We start from the raw sequence: 25,754 nt of genomic DNA, 5'->3' as shown, positions 1-25,754 counted from the left end.
ACATAGAGTATTTATTTCAAAAAATTAAATATGACAACCAAATAAAAAGGCTCAACTTAGGACCAGGATCAGATGAGTGTTAAGACAAAAAAAAGGTCTTGACGTACAGTTTTAGTTCTAAAAGTGACACCATTTAGTAATCAGGCAAAAAAGAAGCACATTAATATACTGTGAAACCCAAACATCGTTTTGTTTATGAGTATGATATGCAGCCAACCGCAGAGGGTTCAAGATTTATTGTTGTGGGGAAACGGGCACTCGTGGAGAAATAACTCAACCCCAAGAACTAGCGCTATCTGTAAACGTAATTTCATATTAGAAGATAAAAGACAATGATGCACGCACTAATGAGGCCACAGAAATGGGTTGCAGACGATTGCTTCATTATTGCCGTCCACTTAAGATGAACATGGGGGGGGGGGGTAATGGGTGTACAGGCAGTAAAGGGAGGCATCTGAGAAATAAATAAATAATGCTACATAAAGTCTCAACTGAGCTACTCGTTACCTACAAGATTTGATTCTCTACAAACGTTTCGGGGTTGTGCTCGAGTGCCCGCCCCCCACGGGCCTTTTGGTCCTGTCAGCTCCACACTGATCAGCTCTGCATATTTTCTGTTCTTGGCATATGTCCGAGGTATCCACAAACACAAAACAAACAGTCACGCCTTACAGTATCGTCATGTATGAATACTTATCAACAGGCCTCAGCGCCCCGTCTGAAAGTTAAGATCTCTTTGATTTTTTTCAGCACCGTCAGGAAAGGCACAGTCTGTTAACGTCGATCGGAGGATGAACCATCAACCCTCCTCCTCTCTTGAATATTAACTCAACTAAATTTGAAGCAGCACATGCATCGAGACAATTATTAAAAGTGTAATGACTGTTGGAGATGATACTAAAGGAGAGGGGGGGATCTTTTGACAGGAGGGTTAATGGTTCCTCCCAGCTCTTGACATGACAAGTCTCCACGCGGCAAACATCACACGAGTAAACCTATTGCATTATCAAATTTGGAAAAAATACCACTATTATTAAACGCCATATCTCCGTACAGCCTCTGCGTCAAATAGGACTTGGTTAAAAAAAATAAGTGGTGTGTGCATTACATTAATATCTCTACATATAAATATATCTCAAGTCATACTTTTATTTTGAAGGACAAAAGGCTTTCCAGCTCTGCCGACGCCGAGCAGGAAAAGATTAATAAGGCTCCATATAGACTTTTTAAAAACAGGCAGAAGCTCGAGCGAACAATATTCAACATGCCCACGACTAAATTTTCTTTCAAGTAAAATCAAATGCTGGTAATGTCTGACATTAAGAAACAGCTGCAACGGGACAACAAACACACAGCGGGACAAACGGTCGTGATATCTCAGAATTAAAAATGCTTAACCATAAAAACACATGCGTCTCTTTAAGTGCAGTAAAATACCATAATCCTCTTAATCTCTCCGTATTAATATATATGTATCTGATGAAATATTAAATATATGTTTCTCTATAGCAGCTTTAGTTTGGTTGTGGTGACACGCGGCTAGCACAGTTAGCAGTACAGAGGTCATCAGCCAGGTGCTGTACGGCCCCTCCTCAAGTCCTCCACCCCCTGACCAGGCACAATGGTTTGGTCCAAGAGATGAAACCTGAAGGCTTCCTCTGTTTCAACTGAACTGCAAGGCCATGACAGAAACACCCTCAGCCTGGGCATTAAAGGAAATCTGGCAACAGTGAGCGATTCAAGGCATTATTAAGAGATGAAGTCAAAACGTGTCAGGACAAGGGTTCCTGACTGCATAATGACACCGTTTTCTCCAACATACAAAGGATTTATTATTGTTTAGTAACTGGTCTTGAAATTATTATTACTATTTCGCAACCATCGCCAACCGTTGTTTTTGATTTTAAGGAATTTGTCAAGCTAAAATGTCTAACTTTGTGAGAATTTGCAACTTCTTTTAGTCGTATTAATGTTATTAAACAGTTTCTTTGGAGTTTAGACAGTTGGTCGGTCACAACTATATATTTCCTTGGTATGTGGGAAATTGCAGACATTTCTAACGTTTTATGGACAAAACACTTAATTTAAGGTAAGAATAGTCCTTAATTGCAGCCTTATTTAGAACCGTGAACACTCCTGAAACTGGCTCTGGAGATACCCAGCCCGGATTTCTTCTGAAAACAAATGCAACAAAAATGCAAAGGATGAAGAGAGTGAAATCTGAATATGTAATATTAGTTTTCCACTGGCAGCGAGTCCCCTCAGATAACACGGGAGAGTCTGCCTTTCCACTGAAGGCCAGAGACGCAATAAGTGAGATTATTATTTAGATTTTCTACTTTTTGATCTTAAAATGAGAAACTTGGTTCTTTTTCAGATCATGAAATAACAAATTAGTGCTACAAGAAATGACTCAAATCTCCACTTGGCAGCAACACTTTTGGGCACACCTGTTCAATGTAATCCAGCTCTGCAGATCCTCCTGATGGCAGAGCCCAGTTCGTAATGTCCAGTTCTTATGATGTGTTTATTATTGGTTAGTGATGCTGTAAATCACCACCGTCACTATGACCACAGTAATAAACGATACTAATTCGTAAGATCACCGTCAACCAAACCTGAACATTATAGCACCATAAACCACTTGTTTAAAAAACAATAGTGTGAGATTGTGTAAGATAATATTACAGGCGTACCTAATCAAACTGCCACCGAGTGAGTTCAGATTTTAAATGTAGATTTGTTATTGTGATGAGGAAAAAACCTTCAAGGTCTACCTTGTGACCTTCAGTGGCGGCAATTCAAAGGGCCATAATCTACACTAAGAATATTTAACAGAGAATTGCATTAAAAAAAACTATGAATATTGAGCATTTCCTTAAATGATTAGAACTTTGTGTCCTTTAAGAGCAACATAATCAGAGAAAACTGTTGTCCTTGGTAACCGATTGAAGCATTTTTTGAATGATTTCCGCAGAAGGAAATCAGCGTGTTAAGTGGACATGGAGGTAACCCCCTTCTGATCACCAGAAAACTAAATATTTAAATGAACCACACAGACTTGTGGCTTGCGTTGAGGCGCACTAACCTCCATAAGATCCCAACCCTTCCACCTGTCCACGGATCACTCTCTAACCGATTCAGGCACTTTGATAAATCTCTCTAACAGACCTCACGTCTGCAGCATCCGTCCCGACTTCCATGAGGATTTCAAATACATTCCGGAGTCCAAGCTCACTTGCCAAAACGCACTCGAAACAAACCGTTTTAACACGCCAACACATACACACCGTCTGCGCTAACACCTTATTGCACCAAAAAGAGTTCTCCACAACTAAATTGGTCTGTAAAAATGGGGAAAAGTCAAAAATGTGTGGTCGTCAGAAGTAATGAACATTCTGCTCTATTGCTGTAAATGTAACTTAAGCAGAAAAATGTGTATAAATAGCGAGAGGAATAAAAAACACACGGGAAAGGTTTGGTTCAACACGAGCAGAACTACGAAGGAGAGGAGTTTAAAACTGTCCGTGGCCTTGTTTTCTAACAGTCGCGGTAAGGCATCCAGATACACAATGCCCCGTCGATGTGGCTTTGTTTAAAAATAAGAAATTCATTCAGCGTCTGAGTGCAGAGTTTCTTACTGTCAGAATGACTGAGGAACGTTGGCTTAAAGGGAGACAGAAGAGTAACCGCTAAGGCAGCTTTGAGGAGAGACACCAACAGAAGAAGAAAGGGCCAAGCTTTTGTGTTTACGAGCGTACTCTAACAATGGCAATCACACATTTGCTCGACAGAGAAATAACACGTATAGTTTTGTATCTAGACAAGCAAACAAACATGTAAAACCGTCACAAAATAAACCAGCGACGTTAGGCTCAACGTGAGGAACGAGTCACTGCTTCGGCCTCCACCCATGCACCATAAAATCATCAGTTTTTGGATTCCCTGCTGCTCCGCCTTGCTTGGACACATGGGAAATAAACTGCGGTCAAAAGTGGAGAGTAAAAGAAGGACAGAATCCATGGTGATGTAGAACAGAGGAGGAGGGAGCGGGACAGAGACTATTGGCTGGTTTCAGATTGCATAATGTGGCTGTAACTCCTCTCTGGCTTATTATATCCTTACTGCAGTCACAGCCGCCGCCATCCAGCTGCAGCAGCACGGAGGTGGGGGGGCGGCCGAGGAAAGTGGAGGCTTCAGGCGAAATACATGGTGGTCAGTGTGTCGTGGTGGATCTGAACGGCCTTGGCCAGCGCCTGGGGGTCCCGGCCGTTACTCTGCCCCGAGACGTGGCTGCCCTCCGCACTGCAGAGACCACAGGGAGACACGTGAGGAAATAAGGTTTAACTATAAATACAATCATGCCACACAAAAAGTTCTTATGAAGCACACTTAATTCAAAGTCTTTAGAAAATATATGTGGAAATGATCATTTACTACAAATAGAGTATAATACATTTATATATATAACATTTTTTATATATATATATATTTTACATATTTAACTATATATATATATATATATATATATATATATATATATATACATATATATACATATATACATATATACACACACACACACACACACACACACACACACACACACACACACACACAATAATAATTATTATATTAATGAAGATACATTTATTTACTTATTTAATGATAGTTTTTTCACTTTATTTTGTTAATTGTATTTAATTTGGTAAGTGCTCTTTCTGTGTCTTTTAACATTATTAGCCAACTTGCCATCGCTGTGAACACGGAAATGTTTGAGGACCCCAAAGTGTTATGTTAGAAATGTACAGTAGGGGTCCCCAGCACGTAGAAACTGCCGGATGCTAACATGTATATGTTGGGCAATTTGCACAATTAGCATAAGCTGATCAAAGTTAGCCCAACGAGAGTTTAAATACAGCCGGTTTCTGGTTCAACTGCCATTTCTGATCATGAAAATGTAAGAAATGGATTCAGCATCCTCAATGAACCGCCAACTGTAGAAATAGGCTATAATGCTAATTAGCGCAACTTCCAAATGCTAACTGTAAAAATGGCCCAACACATGCTAATTGCATTCTGCAGTTTCTATGTACTGGGGACCCCTACTATACATTTCTATTGTAAGACTTTGGGGTCCTCAACATTTCCGGGTTCACAATAGGACTGAGCTGGCAGATAGAATGTGTTTGTTATGTTTTTTGATTTGTTAGAAGCTTTGCAATCGCATGTGTTTTTATCCATAATAATGGTGTTTCAGAATAAGAATAATTTGAAATAGGGTTGTGTGAGCTCACCTGCACTCTTCACTCTCTACACAGAAGGACGTTCTGAACACACATATTGACATTTTCAGATTTACTAATTCTAGTGCAATGTTTAGATTTTTCATATAATGTTGTCTAAAATGATTGCAAATCAAATCTCATTTCAGAAACAAAGTGTCCCTCCCCCCTACCTGTCGTGCTCTTTGTCCACCAGGTGGTAGCGGGCGCGGAAGGCCACCAGGTGGGCGTAGTAGGCCGGGGCGGGGATGGAGACGGAGCGCGTGCAGCGGACGTAAGTGTGGCACAGCTGGTAGGTGAGGAGCTGGAACTCGTCTCCGGTGAAGCAGTTGTCATCCCACAGAACGTGGTAGTGGGACGGTCGGCTCGTACCCTGGGGGGGGGGGGGCAAGGCCAGTTAATCACACCCGAGAGAAAGCAGCTCCGTGGAGACGGGGCTAACATTAGGTGGTGCTGGAGGCCTGGCTGCTCAGCACAAGTCTATCTAACCAGGTGTGGTGGAAGGTGAAATAGCCTTTGATACTTTTCCACAGCTGATTGGTCCAAGTAAACATAACATTCAGAAGCAGAACAGTTCATCGTATTAAAGAGAGTGTCAGCATGGCTTTAAAAGGTTCTTCAATCTGCAGCAGTCAGTCTAAGTGTACTGCCGTATATCAGTCTATACAGTGAAGGTAATGCACACATAGGAAAGCATGACCAATATCACGGCACCATGTCATACTCCCCCAAAGAAAAAAGAATCTACTTTTTGTGTAACGATATCTTCTTCCTGCACTTTATCAAATCACTTTAAAAGACTTTCCAGTGGCTCTGCCTGTAAGTGTGAAGCGTACCTGGATTCCAGCGTGGCTGCAGAGGTAAAAGTCGAACTCGTAGGGGTGAGTGATGTCCGTGTCCACTGTGGTGCCGGCAGGAATGTTCCCACTTCGTCCAACCTGCAGGTCATTTAACAAACTGATTTCAAAGAGGGACAAACTGCAGAGGAAATCCAATCGATGCATGAGCAGCAGTTTCAAATCTTTCTTTGTTTACTCTCAGTTCACGAGCCTCTACTCCAAAACAATTCATCACAACACTTTATCTATGCCAGGAGAAACGGTTTTTTGTGACAGTTGCTCCATTTTATAACGTAACAAAACGAGAATTAAATATAATGAAAATATGTTTATAAATATGTCAAATTAAAGTAAGAATGTGCACTAAATAGATATTACAAATACATATTTATATAAACGTAAAATGCCCAAAAAAAAAAAAAAAAGAATCAATGTTTGTTGTTTTTGTTTAACAAAATAAAAAGTGCATTTTTGCACTAAAACAACATGTGCAAAACATACAGTAGTGTATTGGTAGGATAGGAAACAGGTGGAGTAAGCAGCTATAGGAAGAATAATAAGTAGCAGAAATATTGCCCCTCCTCTGTGTCACTCACCCGCTCGTTGCGATCTGCGCAGAAGAGACGTGTGTGATGGCGTTTCTGGACCACAATGTAAGTGATGCCCGGCTGGTACTCCTTCTCCAGACTGATGCAAGCCTCCCTGATGGCCAGCAGCTCGTAGTACAGCACCTGCACAGGAAACCACAATCATTTTACTAGTATGTATATAACCTGCAGCTCATCTAGAATGTTAGATCATGGGCTGGCTTCATAATAAGTAAGTCAAAAGAAAGAATAGAGTGTTACATGTCTGAACTGCCCCTCTGACACCCCGTCCCTGTAGAAGATGATCCTGGTTGGCTTGTAGCGGGTGGATTTGTAGAACTGGATCAGGAGCTCTTTCACCATGGAGGCCAAGTCCTGGATGACTTCCTGTCGGGGCCTCTGGACCCGCACCGTAGCACAGTACCTGCTTGGGTGGGCGTCCATGCTGCCCACCACCTGGAAGATCAGACAGGAAGTCAATTGTGTGGAGATGCCATTCCCTTACCATAAAGGACAGCTCACCTCCACCAAGTGTAGAATAGTTCCTACATCATACGACTCACAACAGATATGTCCATCTTTTTAGTGACTAGTTTCTAGTAAGATAAATGATTTTCAAAATGTATTTTTTTCTTTATGTACCAAATAGTTCCAATTTATTAAACGATTATTTTTGGAATTCATTTAAGAATCAGATTTGTTAACAGTAAATGTGTTTCATGCTGGTGTGTGCGATGAATACAAAATGAAAACAAATGGGCCATTTTTCTTACATTAGGACCTAACAATATAAAAGGAAACACTCTTCTGATTTTCAAACAAGTAGCTTTGTGCTGCATTGATAATAGTGATAATTTGCGCTTGCAACAAAATGTTCATTAAAGTCCAAAATAAGGATAAAATGAATGTTCCGGCAAGAGACAGTCTGACATCAGTAGGTCAAGCTAAGAGGAAAATACAAGTTGTCCAAATGGCTGATTCTGAAGCGACGTCTCACCGCTGCAATAGATGGCTTCTTCCCATCTCCTGCTGGAGGATGCGTGACATCGGCCCCGAGGAAGATGACCGGCTGCTGGAACACAGAGGGTCTGCGTGGGCAACAAGAGACACAACATTACCTCACCATCAATCTGTCGTGGCTCAACAGTGTTTTCAGAGTGAGCCAAGAGAAGAACATGTCGATGTGACAACGTGCTACAACTATCTTTAAATGCTAATTAAAGGAGGCCGATAAGTCCATGCAGCAAGGTCCAACAAGCTCTGATGGCGCGTTTCCACTGCAGCGCGGAGCTCGCTTTAAGCGTGCCGAGCGGGGCCCATTTTTGGTTGCGTTTCCACTTGGCCTAGTACCGGCTAGCGGCTCCTAATTCACAGTTTTTCTGGCCCCATAAAATCGTGGTTCTAGGGCCAGGAACAACCAGGCTGAGTAGGGCTGAGCATGCTAAACTAGAGAGAGAATCGCTGGCAAGGGGGCTACAGCTACAACAAGATGAACATATTTGACCCTGATTTAATTGTAATACACGTTTCTAAATGATGCCGACGTAACAACATACTGATACCGGTTAGTAAAAACCATGAATTAATGCTTTGACAAGTCTGCAGACAGACGGCAGGCGAAAAACCCTTTAAAATGCGTGTTTTCTAAATGTAGCTTGGCTAAGCTAACGTTATATATGCTCCGACCGTCCACACTCACAACAACGGCCTACAGACATAAATAAACCAGCGACTGTATTCGCCATGACACAGGCAGTCTGTGGTTTGTACTTGTTTAACTTCTGTCTAGTTTCTGAACAGATATGAGGAGCTGTGAGCTCTGAGTGCTAACCGCTAACGGCTGTGTTGTTTTCTGGGGCTCTCATTGAAGATGACGTCAGGGCTCCGCCTACACTGCGTTACTATAGTAACTACCCCAGTTCCTAAACTGTAATGGAAGCGCAGCATTAAAGTGAGCCGGGCCTAATAAGGCCAAACCAAACCGAGCGAGGCCGAGCGAGGCCTGCAGTGGAAACGCGCCATTAGTGGATCTTTTCTTGCCGTGTGGATTTTACCGTTGGTGTGGAACCAGGATGTTGTTGATTCCTCCCAGCTTGACGTTGATCTTGAGGCAGAGGTTAGAGAGGGTCTGAGGGGACGTCTTCACCACGTTCTTCACCTGCACACACTGCGTGGCCATGCCCAGCAGGGTGTCCCCCACCCGCTTCACCTCAGCTGTGGGTCACAGAGAGGGGATATTCCTTTAAAACACTGCAATCACTTTTAATGCATGCACTTACATGCCTCACAAACGTCATACGACTGAATTGAGGCTCCATGATGTGAGGTCAAGAGGTCAAGATCTCACTTTTCTATACACACACTGACTATTGTTTTAGAGAAATGTTCATTTTTGTACCGTAGACGGGTGTTTTCCCCGGCAGGATGACGATGATGAGCTGCAGCCCGGCGTAGGTGTTCTTCAGGTGTCTGAACATGGGCTCCACGCTGTCGGCTCCCTGGGCGTACTTACAGAAACAGGGCTGGCCTTGGATTGGCATCCCAGCATCCTTTGAGATTTTACGCAGCTGGTCTGTGAAGCTCCTGAACACAAAGGAAGAAACACATTACCCTCCATGACACCTTTCCTTCAAAAGGACCAGCCTTATGTTTTTAACTTCATCGCATGTTTATTGTTAGGAGTAAATATGTGTTAAAGTGTATTTTCAATTCTCAGAAAAATAAATGTCATAATAACAACTCTGTTCTTCTAAATGTGTTTTAGATGAAATGCATTTGACATTTCTTATCATCTCATATCCATAAATGTTCATTATCCTTCCTTTAACGTGTATATTTTTTAGCACTCCAACTTAACTAAACTTATGTAACGCTAACTTTTATTATTGTTTTTTATACTCGTCTGATTCTATTTTAGTTTGTTTTACTAAAACATTTTCTCATGGCTTTTTAATGACTTTTGTTAAATGTATTTAAATGTCATTTGATATGACTGTTGCAGTTTAATTATGTCATGCTTAGCTAAACAACGTGTGGAGCACCTTGCTCTGCCTGAGTGTTGGAACGCGCTATAAAAGGCCTCGTCCTGCTGAACTCACTTGAGGATCTCCTCTCTGCACTGCCTCTGGGTGGCGAAGCAGGCGATGGCCCACATCTTGATCTCCACTCCGGTGTGAAACTGCTTCCCCCTCATGTCCCACACGCCGTGGCTGGGCGTAGCCACCGTGCGGTTCTGCAACGACAGTGCAGGGTTGATCTCCTGGGGCTGGTAGTCACACAGAGACGTACAGTACAGAGGACAGGACAGTGTTTGGATTCAAAGGCGTAAAGAGCTCAGGCAGCCAGTGGGAGATCAAGCTCAAGTGATTCTTTGAAAAGGCCGATCATGGCTTTAAGACTAATTGTTCTCGGAGCAGGTCGTGCATTTAGCGTGGATTGCAAGGAAACAGAATTGTGTTGCAGACATGCCACCAGAGCATTTGATGAAAAAAGCTTCTCTATGTGATCTCTCAAAACAGCAAATATCAAAAGTTAAAGTTCATACGCATTTATAGAAAGAGATGCAATCAGAGTGTGAGCAAATCAGATATCCATTCCTTTTCTTTTTAAGGGCCTCCACAGACGACCGGACGGTGTCTCAGTTTATAAATAGGTCATATTGATAACAAACTTTCATTATGCAAGAATCACACCGACTGATATTTTGAGCCATGAAATGTTAAGTCATCCTTTTAATCAGATTTCCTGACCAACTGGAGGAGACCCAGGTGTCTCAAACACACACGTTAAAACACACACACATGCATATGAAGCGTGATTTAAAGGGAAGGTACCATAAAGGGTTCAGAGCTCACCCTGCCGCCATATTGCAGCATGGGGGCCGGCAGGACGCGGCCCGTCACCTGAGCCATCTCGTCTCGCACGCGGAACTGAAACTCCTGCACGAACGGGTCTGCCTCGTAGTTTGCACTCCGCACCTGAGAGGAGAGGACATCATTTAATTTACAGGGGAAAAAAGAAGAAAGGAAGCTTTGTGCCGTTTTGTTTGATGAGCACGGGACACTCACCAGCCGGCTGATCTCCTCCTGTCGGTCTGGAGCAGAGCGCGCTGTGGCTTTGATCATGGTCGACGTCTGGTTGTCTGTCAGTTTTTTAATGCAGCGCTGACCAGGTACAATGTTGCACACCTACATGGAAAATGGCAGCTCAACTTCAGGCTAATCACATTGCACATTGGTCCTTCCAGTAGTCGACTTGAAGTCCTGAGTAACTTTGATGCTGCATTTTCTTTTTACATTTCAGTTGTGGATTTAAAACCATGCATGAAAACTACACCTCTCTTTCATGTTACAGTTTGACCTCATATTTATTCTTCCTTTATTGTACTCTTGACATTACTGAAAATGAGAACATGCCCTCAATAATTCCACACGTTTAAATAAAATAAATAATAAAGGTTGAACGAATGAATGAATCCCTCTTTTGATCCAACCCGATTCTGAAGAAATTACCATTTTGTTCCAGTTCATTCATTCAGCTTGAATTTGTATTATTGTTGTCACATTTCCCAAATGTTATTTGCATCTCAGCAACAATTCCTGACATTCTTTAATTAAATTATCCGAACAATTCTGAGATCTGGGCTACTTTTAGCGGTCTGGAACCAGACTAAGCTTCACACATGCCGAGGCAAGCGTTACAAGCAGTCTGTTGGATATGAATCAAAGATTTATTGTAGATGACACCGACACTTGATTATGAGAAAATAGATCCTCTACTGTCTGAAACAGTAAACTTCGAATATTGTTTTACACTAAAACTGTCTTGTCTTTAAAACGTTACCATCCACAATGAAAAGAAATGTTTTACGATGTATCGTCCAAAAACTGATTTGACCAGCTTTGGCCGCGGCATCCCTTTAAATGTCAGTCCTTACCTCCAGGGGCAGGTAGGTGTGCTTCTGCTCCTGGCCCACCTGCAGACAGGGCAGGTGGGGGTACTTGAGCTGCAGGCTGTACTTCTCTCTGAAGTACTGCGCCACGGTGCGTTCAACTGTCTGACCGCTCTCAAGCTGCAGCGGAAACCTGAGGATTCGAAGGCGACACGAATCTGTTAATGACAGCTTTGATTGCGAGTTAACAGCTACAGCGATGCGAACACATACGTCTGGAGGCTGGCGGGGCGTCGTGTCACATTGCAGACTCTGTACTTCCTACGCATGGTTCCACAGTGTGTCACTTCCACTTTGAGACCTGTGAAGTCAGGGCAATCAGCAACATGTAGGTGACTGAAGCTTTTATTCATTAGAGTGGAACAACTGAGTGGGCTTAGATGCCTACTTGACCAAGATTCAGCTTTTATCTGTACCTCCTTTATGCATCAAATAAAAAAAGAAACGCTGAATAGTCAACAACAACATCAACAAGTCAAAGTATCTTCTGATGCTATCACACAAAGCAGTGCATGGTCTCCTCGTACTGCAGCTCAGTGCACTTTCCTCGGTGACGTACCTTTGATCTCTTTGGTGAACTTGACCCTGTGGGAGTCGGTGAGAGGGCGGGGCTGCTCGTCAATATTGTGAATGTCCAGGACCTCGCACATGAACTGGATGACTGGCTGGGCTTTATAAAACGCTGTTGCTGACACTGAGGAGATAAGAGAGGAGATCAGACTGTTAGTCATGAAGGCAATAACTCAGGTGCAGCTGGATGAGGCTTTATTTAGAGCCATGAGACAGAGATTACCCAAATGGTACAGCCCAAAGCTGGGTAGCTTAGCTGAGCATAAAGACTGGAATCAGGGAAAACAGCTAGCCTTACTCTGTGAAAAGGAAGTATAGGCCCAATTCCAAACCGACCCCCACACCCCATCACTCCACATGAGCGTTCGTGTGGAGCATCTGCCACATTAGGTGTCATTCCAAACCAGCCAGTGGGGAGTGGGAGTTATGAAGCCCCCCAACAGCTTAGTTTGCATCGACGGAACCAGCTGCCCTACCTAACTATGTGCAATGTTGTTTGTATCCATCATGAAGCACACTGTTCAAATTGGTCTGTGCATTTTATTTCTATTGTTTTTACTTCGATCATATAAACTTCTGTCTACAAAATGGTACAAGTCTTGTAAAGTTTTGTACGGGGACGGTTGCAAAAACCAAGCAGCTCATAAACATCGGATTTAAATGTGAAAAGAGGTTTACAAAAAAAAGAGAAACACTGCTAAATTGTTTTTGAATTTTGTTATAATTTCTTCTTTTTCCCCCGAGAGACTGATTTGAAATGTACGAAAAGTACATGCCGGGGAGAGGGGAGTTTGTCCCAAAGCATGCCTCTGTATATACACCCTCCACCTGAAAGAAGGAGCCTCATTCAGCTGAGAGCGGGAATGTGTAGGGGTCAGTTTGGAATTGGGCCATAATCAACCTCACAGGAACTCTAGAGATTTCCATTTAAGTCAAGTCAATTTCATTATACAGCCAAATATCTCAAAACACACATTAGCATAAGGCACCCTCTGTCCCTTTTTACCCATGCTTTGGAGAGGGAAACACTTTGGTATCAAAAAGCTGAGGGGGAAAAGAATGGAAGAAACCACATGAGGAGCTACAGATGAGGGATGTCTATCCCAGGAAAGACAGGGGTCGTGTTAACAGGATACCCCTAACAACTTAGACAATCCATATGATGACTTCGCCTGGCACGTTCACTTCTTCAAGTATCTGCTGGTTGATGGTGGTGATGACAATACTAGTACAGTCGAGCACATTCAAAACTTCAGTGTTGTTCTGAACCATTGGTTTTTATAAGAAATAAAGAAAATATATATCATTTGGTGAGATGTTGAGTAGCTTGCAGGTGGGGTTTTGTTGACTTTAGAAAGAGCTCAGAAAGTTGTATCTACCAGTTTTACGATAAGCTAAGCTAACCAAACGCTGGTTGTGGCCTACATTTACTTCAAAGACTTAAGTGTTATTATCTTCCAATCTAACAAAAATAAAAAAAAAAAAAATAATTGCATTCACTTTTACATATTTCCAAAAAAAACGATTCCTCTATATGCTTTCTCACCATCAATGTTGAGCATCATTTTCCACATGGCTGGCCGTACTGACTGATGGAAGCCGAACCACACCTCTCTTCCTCCACCTAGCGGGTGGTCGTAGCCCTCTGGGGAGGAGAAGAAGGAGCGTCCCACAGGCGTGTACCTGATGAGGTTCACAAAGGCATATGTTAGTGGAGCACACAAATAGACCAGGAGTTTGAGTTGCAGAGTGGTTCACAGGGTGCAGCGAAGCACTAGTGCTGCCTGAGTAATGGAATCCTTCATGTTACTAAAAGCTATTTTGGTTATAGATTTCCCAAATGGCATTTTATGAGGTATATAAATCAACAATGTTTTTTATCCATGTGCGAATGTTTCTTCAAACCCCCATACTTAAAAAAAATCCACATTCCCCATCTATCACAATATATAACTATGTTGTGGTCAAAAGACTGAATAATAAAGTAATACAGTAGCTCCAGGATGCAACTATCCTTGGATCATATTTCATGAGGAAGAGAAATCTCTCATGCTTTATTCAGTGCCATTGAGTTCAAACTCTTATCTTCAACGTCCTGCCATTAAAACTCAATCTGTAATATCGTACATCTACAGGATATAATAATCTTAATTATCTTGATTCAAAGAGACTGGTAATTATCTTAAATATGTAGCTAAACTAAGCTCCTAATACGATTTCAAGTAGTTATGCTGGGGATCAGAATTTCTCCTTTCCTTTAAATATTCTTATAAAAAAAAAAAGTGTTTATTTTGAAAAACAACTCTTTGCAGAAGGGAGGAGCCTCACTTCATGGAGGGCAGGTGTCGCAGCACCACGTCCACAGCGTGAACAGGGTTGGTGCTGATGGGTTTCTCCAGGTCCACGGGCTCGGCCACAGCGCGTCCGTTCAGGACTTCGTGCAGCATGTGCCAGCTGACCAGCGACACGAAGCGGATGGTGACTTTAAACGGGCGGTCCTTTCCACCGTCACCTGGCAGGGTGACATCCAGATCCACCTGGAGAGGAACACAACTGTTAGGCTGAAGGATCAATGATAAAAAGCCCACAGTTAAATATGACTTTGGTAGATTTGGGTTTAAGGCTCCAATTGAAAAGTTGACTTGAGAAGTTATTCACATCATTTAACCATAAATGTTTTGTTTGTTTCATTTGAGTTTGAAGCTTCAAATGCATGTTGTAATTGAATATGCCGTCATCAGTCGATACATAAATGAAACATCCTCAAACAAACCATTTTAATAAAGTATTCATTCAGATCAAATTAGTTGATTATTTTTTGGGGATAAACTTTCTATCATGAATATAACTCTATAACTTGTTTTTGTAGGGACACTAACAAATATGGATTGAAGCAGATCATTTTGGTAGTTATAAAAATGTTTTGGATTTTGGGAAGATCTACTTTCTGGATTTATTGTAAATGTTTGGATCATACAAGTCAAAAACAATCCTACGCAGCCACCACTGGAATGCAATCATTCAAATTGTATAATACAATACAAGTGTATTGTAAACATTATGAATGAAGCTATACTACAGCTATAATATTTGTTACAACCCAACTAAACTGTGAAGTTCTTTGTTGGCCCCATCAACTGAAGTGAAGAGTCTTACCCCACCAGTGGCGACAGGAAGTGGGCTGGCAGTGTAGAGGCTTCTCTTCCCATCGTAAACTGGCAGACAGTCGCCAAAGATGGTCACCTTGAAATGCTGAACCATGGAGTCCACCACCTCCCTGACAAAGACCCCGGGAGGACACACATCTCCAATCAACATCAAGTATGAATCTAATCTTTCACAGCTCAAAGATATTTCAGGGATAAATAAAGTGCCATTGTTTGTAGTCTGAAGCTCTTCCTGTTACCTGTTGACCCGGCGAGGACACTTATCTGGCTTGATGTCCACCTCATACAGATAGACGTCGATCTTGGGGATATCCACCTGGAAGCAGTTAGCCAGAAGCTTGATGGGCTTGCCGAGAGTGCCATAGCAAGGTCGCCGTGGCAACGCAAAAAGTGCTTGGGCTTCAGCGGGTGCTCCAACGTCTCCTACAACGACACATGCCAAAATAAGGTTAAAAATGTATGTCGCTCTCTGGCTGTCTTGTATATTAGACTATCTACCTCGATATTTAAAAAATGATCACCATTTTTTACGATCGCTATACCCAGATCAGTAATCATGAACGAGATCTCCCCTTTCAGACGAGCTCAGAGAGGAAGGAAGTGGTAAATATGGAGCAAAGAGCAGACGCTGGGTGCTGGGACGTCAAAGATTGCCTCATGTCAAACTGAAACAAACAGAGCGGCGCCGGTTCCCCCGTCATTCTGATAAAGTACATGTCAGAAGGTTACGGAGTTACGCGGCATTTCAAATAAATAGAGCTCAGCGATCACTGAATTCTTCTGAGTGACATGGCCTGTGCCAGACTGGAGGAGGAGACACACACACACACACACACACACACACACACACACACACACACACACACACACACACACACACACACACACACACACACACACACACACACACACACACACACACACACACACACACACACACACACACACACACACACACACACACACACACACACACACACACACACACACACACACACACACACACACACACACACACACACACACACCAAAGTGGAAAGTACAGTCGGCGAAGAGAAAATCACACAACCACACTATTTCCATAGATGTGACTCAGAGGATCCACACACACACACACACACACACGTACATGACAGAGTCTCTGTTTCCGAGTGTTTCACTTGTAATGAAAGTACAAAAGTGTGACTGAAAAATAAATCCTGATGAATGAAGCCGTGAAATGAGTGGTACGAGCAGCAGTCAGGCCCCGGGGCTGACCCTGACCACGCATCTCTCAGAGACACTTCTCTTTCTGCTGATGCATCCCCAGGTCGCTTCCTCCCCTGTGCCGTTCCTATGGCGATGTCGCCCGTGTTGCTACAGTTTCTCCATGGCAACTAAAGACATGGAGGAGGCAAACGGGAGCACAACAGATTTGTCTGATCTTCTTGGAGCTCCAGTCACCAAGGCTGTGTCTAGAATCACTCGCCACTCCCTATTCACTTCAAAAGGAATTGTATATGGATGACTATAAAGTAAGCTCATGAGCAACATAAAAAAGACCTTTATGACACTACTTTGGGGATTTGTGTGTACTACTAATTACATCATTGTTGATGCATATTGTAAACCTTCAAGATCTACAGCTGCTAGTCTATCCATATAGATATACAGACATGTATTTATGTGATAAAAGCATAATTTCTCTCAAATTAATAAAACAATGTGGTTGTTAGTGTTGTAGGCTGCTCTGCTTACATTATAGACATATTGTTTTGCATTACGTTTCCTTCATGATGTATATAATGTTTGCTTAGTCACCATCAGTTGTACACTAATGTTCATGATTCTGGGACACCGAGTAGACTATAAAGGGTATTATAATGTATCATAATTAGGGATGGGTATCGTTAGGATTTTATCGATACCGGTACTGCTCATCAGTATCGGTATTTTTCGATACTCTTCAATACTTTGGTGCTCAAGATTATATACATGAATACAAGATGTGAAGATTAAACAGTCATTTTATTGTAATGTTCTTGCCGAAATAACTATAACTTATACATTAGCTTCTCAGAAGCAGACAAAAATAAATAACATATCTTAAAGGGGCCTGGCTCGCCCGATCATGCTTTTTGGGGTTTTCCCTCAGACAGAGGATGAAAAGAAGCATTTTTTAATATTTGTAAATCGGTTACATCTTCATCCAGACATTTCAAACTGACAACCTAGCTCGACAAGAGATCCTTCAAACATTGTCCTACAGTGACATCATGCAAAACTGTGATATGAAGAAATTGGTAAACAGGCTAAGATGGCAAAAAGATAAAGGCGAGTACGTATATTATTCTGGATTGTACTTTTAAATCATCACAAAATAAATGATTTGCTGAACTGAAACACGTCAAAATGTGTCTGAAGGTTTAAACATAGAACAAAGTATTTGAGCTTAAAATATGACAATTCCTAGTAAACGAGCAACAATTGCTAAACCATACATTGAAACGTTGACCTTTAACAACATTTAAATGCAGTTTTCCAATTCACAATGACATATGTAAATTTAACTGGTTTATAAAGCATTCAATGAAAGGGCAAATTAATATAGGTGTAGGAGCTCACATTAATACACTGTCAGTGTTAATAAACTAAAAAAAGACAAGGTGATTTGCCTGCAAGACTGCACTCAGGTAAACGAAACATATTACCCGTGCGCAGCAGCTTACCTGCGAGCCTTCGCTCAGGTCACGTTTGCACACGGCGCGGCTGAAGCCCGCTAGCACTATCGCTAGCAACCACATTGTTTAGGCTGTCAAATACGCACGCTGCACCGTTTTAGATTCAATGAGTGTCTCGTTTGCAAATGCTTCATTAAGTTGCTTGTGTTACCCCCTTTACAAGCAACTAATTGAGTACATAGATTGCACCTTGCACCAAGGGCGGACTGGCCATCGGGACGAATCCCGATGGGCCGGTACTGAAGTGGGCCGGTCGGACGATGTGGGCCGGCCGGTAACCGGCAGGGCTCGACATTAAATGGCCCGCTGGCCCGGAAGCACTATTTAGACACCCCGGGCCAGCATAACGTACTTTCCACTTGCCCGCTCGGACCACTAAAAATATTGCTTTAAAAAAATGGTCCTGTGGTATTGGTATTTTGACTAGCAATTTAGTTAAATAGTTTCGTTTATCAACGCTACAACATAGCGTTCCGTGAGTCGGTTGTCGTTGTTGTTGGGTTAAAAGCAAACAGCTGTTTGCTGCGGAGCGCAGCGGTAGCGCGCTCCTTCACTACAGACTATCGCGCCACCTAACCATTCGCCAAATGTTTTTAATACCAGCGGTAACCGGCCAAGCGCCGGGCAAAAACCAATCTTCAAATAAAAGAAAGTCACCGGAGGAGTTAAAGGAGTGACATGAGTATGAGAAGAAGAGGGAGAGAAAGTTTCAGCTTGATCGATGGAGTTGGCTGCAGTGACGCGTCCTAAAACCCTTTTATAATCTATATCTATCGATTAGATTTATGATTCGAAAATTATAAAAGTAGGGTAGACATGTGGAGATTATCCGGCTGAACAAAACGTGCATTTATCAAACAGATTTGTTTTCCACAGACCTTATCAGCTTACTTCCTGGTTTTAGGACGCGTCACTGGCTGCACCTCTCAATATGATGCCCATATAAACAAGGTCTTCTGTCGGCTCTGTACATCAATGCCGACCAATGCTGACAAGTAAGTGAAGAGTAGACAATATAAAAAGGTATTGGCAAAATGTCCCAGCAGTTTAGGATAATGAAGGTTCAGGTTCTAATCAAATAAATTACATAGCCATTACATGTCTAACTCCTAATGACAGGAAGGCAGAAAGTGCATTATACAAATAATAATAATAATAGCAGACATTTTTTAACAATGACCACAATATCATTATTTTAATAAACCAAATATGAACAATTGAGGAAAATGAGGAAGAACTGATGATTAAAATTGTGTAGTACAAGTAGTAATTTAGTTAGTGCATACATTACTATTGCAACAAATGTGTTAATTTTCTTCATTATTAGTCGATTATTTTTTTTTTGGACGAATGCTCCGGGCCTGGTAGACATTATTTACCCTTAATGTCTACCGCTAGTAAATTGTCTACCCCCCCACCCGGTCGACAATTTACTTGCGGTACCGCGGTGGGCCGGCGGTACCGAAGTGGGCCGGTCGAGAGTCCCGGGCTGATTTGTCTTCCCAGTCCGCCCCTGCCTTGCACTATCGACGCCACTACATTTTTTTAAAGTGCACCCACACCTTCGATCGCTTCGCTCTGTCCGCCATGCCTGCGGGAGTCTCACAACAATAATAAGAGCGCTGTTGAGAGAGATGACGAGTGGCATTTACAGTGGCCAATCAGAGGGTCTCAAACCGGATACATCACACGGGATGAGGGTTCCCAACCAGCCAGAATGGTTTAAAGTTAAACTAAGGAAGTAGACGTAACACATATACCGATGGCAGCACCGTTTGTCCAGCGGCTTAACGGTATACCGATACCGTCCAATCAGGTACCAGTATTGACCGGTTCTCGATACACATCCCTAATAATTCTCACTATAAATTCCGACAGCACTCCAACATGGCAAACTTTTTATATATTGGACTATATGCGAATAGTGAATGATTTGGGGCAGCCAGACAACTTAATGAAATGTAACTTTTGTTACTTTATTTTAACTATCAGTTTCTTATTTTCACGTCATTCCAATGCTTTCAGTATTTTTTGGTTCTTTTATTATCAGGTATTTTTCAATATTGTCTATTTCAATTAAATTCAAAACCTTTATTTATCCAGGTTAAATCCCATTGAGATCAATGATCTCTTTTTCAAGGGAGACCTGCAGCAGTAGGTTCCACAAGAAGACATAAACACATAAACAACAGAACAACAAAAGGACATCATACAGCAAAATGTACAGGGATTACAATTTACATATTTAACCACATGTACAGGTACCAACAGCATCTGATTTTGTAGCATCCAACCGAGCTTTAAAAACATGTAGTGGTACTAGCTTGGTAATTTTCCATTCTTTTTGCAGGCTGTTCCGTGTTAGTGGAGCTGCACATCTAAAAGCTTTCTTCCCTCAGACAGTCCTAGCACTTGGCACATTTAATAAAACCACAGCATGCGATCTCAGTCAATAAGTACTTTCAATTCGCCGACAGATCAGGGAGCAGATATAAGATGGTAGTTTATCCAACTTGGCTTTGTAAATGAAAAAGTACCAGTAACTAGAGATGTCCCGATCCGATCACGTGATCGGAGCCGATTACGTGATTTTCAAAAAATCGGGGATCGGGATTTTTTTTTTATTATTCTAAAATATTTTTTTTTTATTTAATGTTACAAAACAAAAATGACCATGTTCACGTCTTAAAGTCATCCTGAGGACTTAGTTTTGGTTTAAAATTACACAACATCATGTATGTGTTTCTTTCTCTGGGCTTGTTTTCATAGACCTGGTTGCTTATTTCTCTGAAATCTGGCAACAGAGTGGGCGCAGTGTCTAATAGTAGCAGTAAGCTAACGAGAGGCTACGTTCAGCTCGTGACTCGGGAGTCGGGACGGAGAAAATGTCAGGAGTTTGGAAGTATTATAAAATTGAAAGCAAAGGCAGTGTAACAGCCAGATGCAATGTTTGCAAGGTGGAGGTTCCGCGTGGTGGAAAGAACAGAGCTACGTCCAACACGACCAATCTAATACGCTACCTGAGAAACAAACACCAACAACAACACGACGAGTACACAGCGGCCACTCAGGTAACGGCACTGAAACAACCGACACTTTCAGAGACTTTTAAAAGGAAAGAGAAACTGCCCCAGAACAGTGAAAAGGCCAACACAATAACAGCCAAGATAGCTGAATTCATCGCGTTGGATGACCAGCCGTTATCTGTTACCTTTTTTTTCTCTTAATGCATTGCATAAAGATCGGATCGGGAAAAATCGGTATCGGCAGATTGTCAAAATCAAATGATCGGAATCGGATCGGGAGCAAAAAAAGGTGATCGGGACATCCCTACCAGTGACTGAGCCTCCGTACAGTAAGTGATGGCAAAACCGCCTTGGTATACAGGGTACAGTGATGCGTAAGTGCTTTACAATTTGTCACAAATCTCAGAGCACTGTGATACGCAGCATCTAACTTGCTCAGGTAATTGGCAGGTGCATTCATATATAACAAATCACCATAGTCCAGCACAGGTAAAAAGGTCACAGTGACTAGCCTTTTCCTGGCCTCAAGCGAGAAACAGGACTTGTTTCTGAAAAAGAAACCTAGCCTAACCCTCAGTTTTTTAAGCAGGTTATTTACATGAAGTTTAAAAGAGAGACAATCATCAAGCCAGATACCAAGGTATTTGTAACAGGTAACCACTTCAAGTTGTATTCCTTGCGTAGTTACAATATCCAAAGCAGTCTCCGGTGTATTTTTAGCTTTAGCTTTAGAAAAGAGCATTACCTTGGTTTTATCCACATTTAAAAGAAGCTTTAGTTCAGAGAGCTGAGCCTGAATAATGTTAAAAACAGCCTGTAATTTAACAACAGCCTCGTTATTCGAGGGAACTGCACAGTACATAACGGTATCGTCCGCATAAAAATGTAAGGTTGCTCCTTCGACATTTTCACCTAAACTATTAATATAGATAGAGAATAATAGCGGACCTAAAACTGAACCTTGTGGTACACCATTAGTGATGTGTAACCACTCAGAAGACAGCCCATCAAACTGAACACATTGGGACCTTTCAGAGAGGTAGTTCACAAACCACCCCACTGCATGGCTGGATATGCCAATACTGACCAGCCTCTGCTTCAAAATGCGATGATCGATGGTATCAAAAGCTTTGGATAGGTCAACAAATAGAGCTGCACAACTCTGCTTATTATCTAAAATACTCGTAATATCATTTACCACTTTCATTGCGGCAGTGATGGTGCTATTTAATACTTTTATCAATCCATTTTGACTATATCTGCCCTTAAGAAGATCCCGTTAGTTCTGAACTAAGATCTGTTAGTTCTGTGTGTAATGACTGACAAAATAAAGGCTCATAGCGAGTCCTTCTCTCCTTGCTTTTTTATAACTGCCTGTAGAACGATTTAGTTTCAATGTCTTAAGTTTTATGAAAAACTAAAGAAAGGTGTTTCAATCATCAATAACACACAAAATCCCAACTTAGATTTTCTTTCGAGGAAATGTAGAAAACATCCTCAACTAAGACAGCAGCATTGGGATATTTTTTTTTTTTTAAATCCTCTGGAGCAAAGAGAGGATCTGTGGACTATTGTTATTGATTCATGCATTAGTGTTTCTTAGGGTCACAAACACTAAACTCACAACAAATGAAAGCGTTTAGTTTATTTAATAAAAGAGCACATGTTCAATGTGAAAAGTGACAGTAGATATAGATTAGTTGCAATTTGGTGCACATTTTAAACACATTTTTAAACACCTTGAATTTCAGGGGGGGGGGGCGCAGCCCCCCTCCAAGACAATGGTAGGGGAAACACTGATCTCATATAGTGACCTTACTATGTAACACTGAAGCTTCTATTGGCCAGTGCTCCAACACATTGTAGGTGATAGGCTAAGGGGCGGGATATCTCTAAGGTTGACCAATCACAGCTAGCCAATCAGAGCAGACTGGGCTCTGTTTCAGACAGAGGGTGAAAAGAGGTGCTGCAGCACAGGCAGTATGAGAAAAATAAAGAGCTTTTTGAACATTAAAGCATGGAGACATGTCCCAGGAGAAACACTAAATGCAAGTAAAAAGTCAGAAATTGAGCCCAATAGGGCCCCTTTAATAAAGCTAATTATGATTAACATTATTATCTTCCAGCTCCTTAATCATGAGGATTTACAGCTTTTCTATGTTTACTTTACACTATAAATGTAACATGTCTCTGGGTTTGGACAGGCTGACACTGTTTGCTAAATGTATGTTTCTCTCTGATAGCTTTGTTCTTTACCGCTCATTAGGTGAAAAATGGGTGGAGTTTGTGGAGATTGAATGGGTCAGTTTCAGTCTACCTCTTTTCTCCCCTCCCAATCCACTACTGGCCTCAACAACATCAATAATACAAAAGCTGTGACTCACAATGTGTGCCCCTTGGCAACCAATTTAAATTGACTAACGTCCGTCCATCCACGCTCAATTGATTTGTAATTATGAGAGGGAGCTGTTAACTGAACATTATTCAATAGCTAGGGTAACTATAGCAGCAGCTGGTTTGAAAGCCTGCCCTTCAAAAAAGATGAACACACACCCACAAACACACACAACTGAAAGTGAGTCAGCCCCTTTCAGGCTTCACGCACACCTGACGGGATCACCACCTGCCTCTGACAGCTAGGCAGAGAATGACGTAGAGAAGATACAGAAAAGCCTGCGGGACTGGTTTGGGGAAATACCTACAAACACACGTGCACACCAAGGCGCAAATATGACCGGTAAAACTCCGTTGAGTAACAATAAAGCCAGTATATTATGACCGTTAGAGCTGGAGATGGGAATTTGAATGGGGTTTTCAAGCTGAGCTGCTTGTCCTCCAGTGCCCATGATGCAGTGCAGTGCACAGTGAAGGAAGTATTCAGATTGTGTACTTTTACATTGCATTGCATTTAGTGTACTTAGAAAAGTAGTAATACTACAGAGCAAAAATAGTCTGATACCAGCAAAAGGCATAGAATTAAAATATTATTTAAGTAAATGTATCAAAGTATTGTTCTTCTTTAAGTACCAGAAGTGAAAGTACTGTAGAATCATATAGATTGGATAATTGGATTATAGTTAGTGATTCTTTATGCGTTTATAATTTTAATTTGGCAAGTGCTAAAGGTTATATTTATGAAAATCATCTAGTAACTAAAGTTATCAAATAAGTAATAGTTTTCTCTAAATTAGAATAAAATAGCATAAAAAGGAAATAATCGAGTACTAGTGCATCAACATGGCACTTAAGTACATGGTTTAGTTACTTTCCACCACTGCCAGTGTTAACAATTTATATCCAATGGTGTAATGTAAATAAGTGCATTTACTCAAGTACTGTACTTAAGTACACTTTGGAGGAAATTGTATACTTTGGGTATTTAATTTATTTTGCTACTCTGTACTTCTACCCGACTACAATACAGAGTTTAAGTGTACTTTTACTCACCTACATTTAATTAATACCTTCAGTTACTTTGCAGTTTGTGGAATAATGATATGAAATATAGTCATCACTGAAATATGACTTAAGTTACATCTGCAGTATAGAAAGTCATTCAACAGGTTCCATCTTTACCAGCTGTGACACATGCATCATTATAATCCATTACTATATATGTTTCTGAAGTGGGCCAATATGTACCTGCATCATCTGCATGGTATCTGCATAATGAGTACTATTACTTTCTGTTACTTTAAGCATTTGTTGTATGCTAATTATGTTGTGCTCTTAATCGAGTACAAATGTTTAATGCAGGACTTTTACTTGTTAAAGAGTATTCCTACACTATGGTACTTCTAATTTTACTGATTTACAAGATCTGAGTACATCTACAACCTATGCTGATATCAACTTGCCGATCCCAAATGTTCACTCATGGGGGTCTAACGTGTCTAGCCTGCACACTGTCTGCAAATAACTCAAGTGCAGCACCTGAACACCAAATTAAGCATGGCGGTTAGTCGGGGGATCCCACCTGTTGTTCCGATTTCCATTCATGAGGTCTCTGTCCGGATGACCCGGCGCCCAGTGATTACTTCTCCCCGCACAGGTTAGGACTCGGCTACCCGCTGGCCGACACGCCGCACTCCGGCTCCGCGGTTCCCTGCTCCCCAGGCTTCGGTCTCTGCTGAGTGTAAGCGGGCCGCTTGAGGGGTCCCCTCGGCTGGAAGTATTCTTCCCCACCGAACTGCCTTACCGAAACTGACAGCTCAAAGTAGTACAAAATGTACCCTAATCCGTCTTTGGAAGCTCTTTATGTTGTATCTGAAAGAAAAACGACGTCATGTTTGGAGTTGGAATTGTTTGTGACAGTTTTATTCGGAGTTGGTTAAATTTAACTGACGGTGGTTAAGCTAACAGCGACAGTTAGCTTTAGCCGACGACAACTAGCAACTGACTGGCAACTCGACACAAAGCACCGGTATGAATATTTACCCTGTCACCGGCTGAATCCGTCGTCCCGGTTGGTAAACTTGAATATCCTGGAGTTGTTCTTCTTTATCAAACAGATATAAGGGGTTCACTGCCCCGGCGTCCTCCTCGGTATTGGCGAGTACCCGGTCTGAAATCTGCACTTCCACCGCCCTCTTGCTCACTAATGTAAAGC

General features: G+C 41.8%; 1 protein-coding gene across 6 annotated transcripts; it reads right to left on the bottom strand.

Annotated features, from left to right (window-relative positions):
* ago3b (argonaute RISC catalytic component 3b) lies at nt 1-25,754 on the bottom strand. Of its 6 annotated transcripts, none has more exons than XM_034093928.2 (21): nt 25,583-25,754; nt 25,122-25,411; nt 15,639-15,822; nt 15,389-15,509; nt 14,561-14,769; nt 13,779-13,915; nt 12,222-12,356; nt 11,876-11,963; nt 11,648-11,795; nt 10,779-10,898; nt 10,545-10,688; nt 9,810-9,976; nt 9,110-9,294; nt 8,766-8,925; nt 7,709-7,799; nt 6,973-7,167; nt 6,721-6,855; nt 6,122-6,223; nt 5,459-5,658; nt 5,298-5,330; nt 1-4,305 (listed from the first exon to the last, which is right to left on the bottom strand). In XM_034093928.2, exons 2-21 carry the CDS (start codon nt 25,138-25,140, stop codon nt 4,197-4,199), a joined length of 2,682 nt encoding a protein of 893 aa, XP_033949819.1. In that variant the 5' UTR covers nt 25,141-25,411; nt 25,583-25,754; the 3' UTR covers nt 1-4,196. The 6 variants fall into 6 exon arrangements, with proteins under 6 accessions (XP_033949819.1, XP_033949821.1, XP_033949822.1 ...); XM_034093930.2 differs by having other exon boundaries at nt 9,810-9,943; XM_034093931.2 differs by having other exon boundaries at nt 9,810-9,943; nt 10,566-10,688.

This window comes from Pseudochaenichthys georgianus, chromosome 11 (genome assembly GCF_902827115.2).
Source record: "Pseudochaenichthys georgianus chromosome 11, fPseGeo1.2, whole genome shotgun sequence".
In the NCBI taxonomy this organism is placed as follows: domain Eukaryota; kingdom Metazoa; phylum Chordata; class Actinopteri; order Perciformes; family Channichthyidae; genus Pseudochaenichthys; species Pseudochaenichthys georgianus.
Note: the sequence above shows the minus strand (reverse complement) of the source record. Positions and strands in the feature narration are given on the sequence as shown.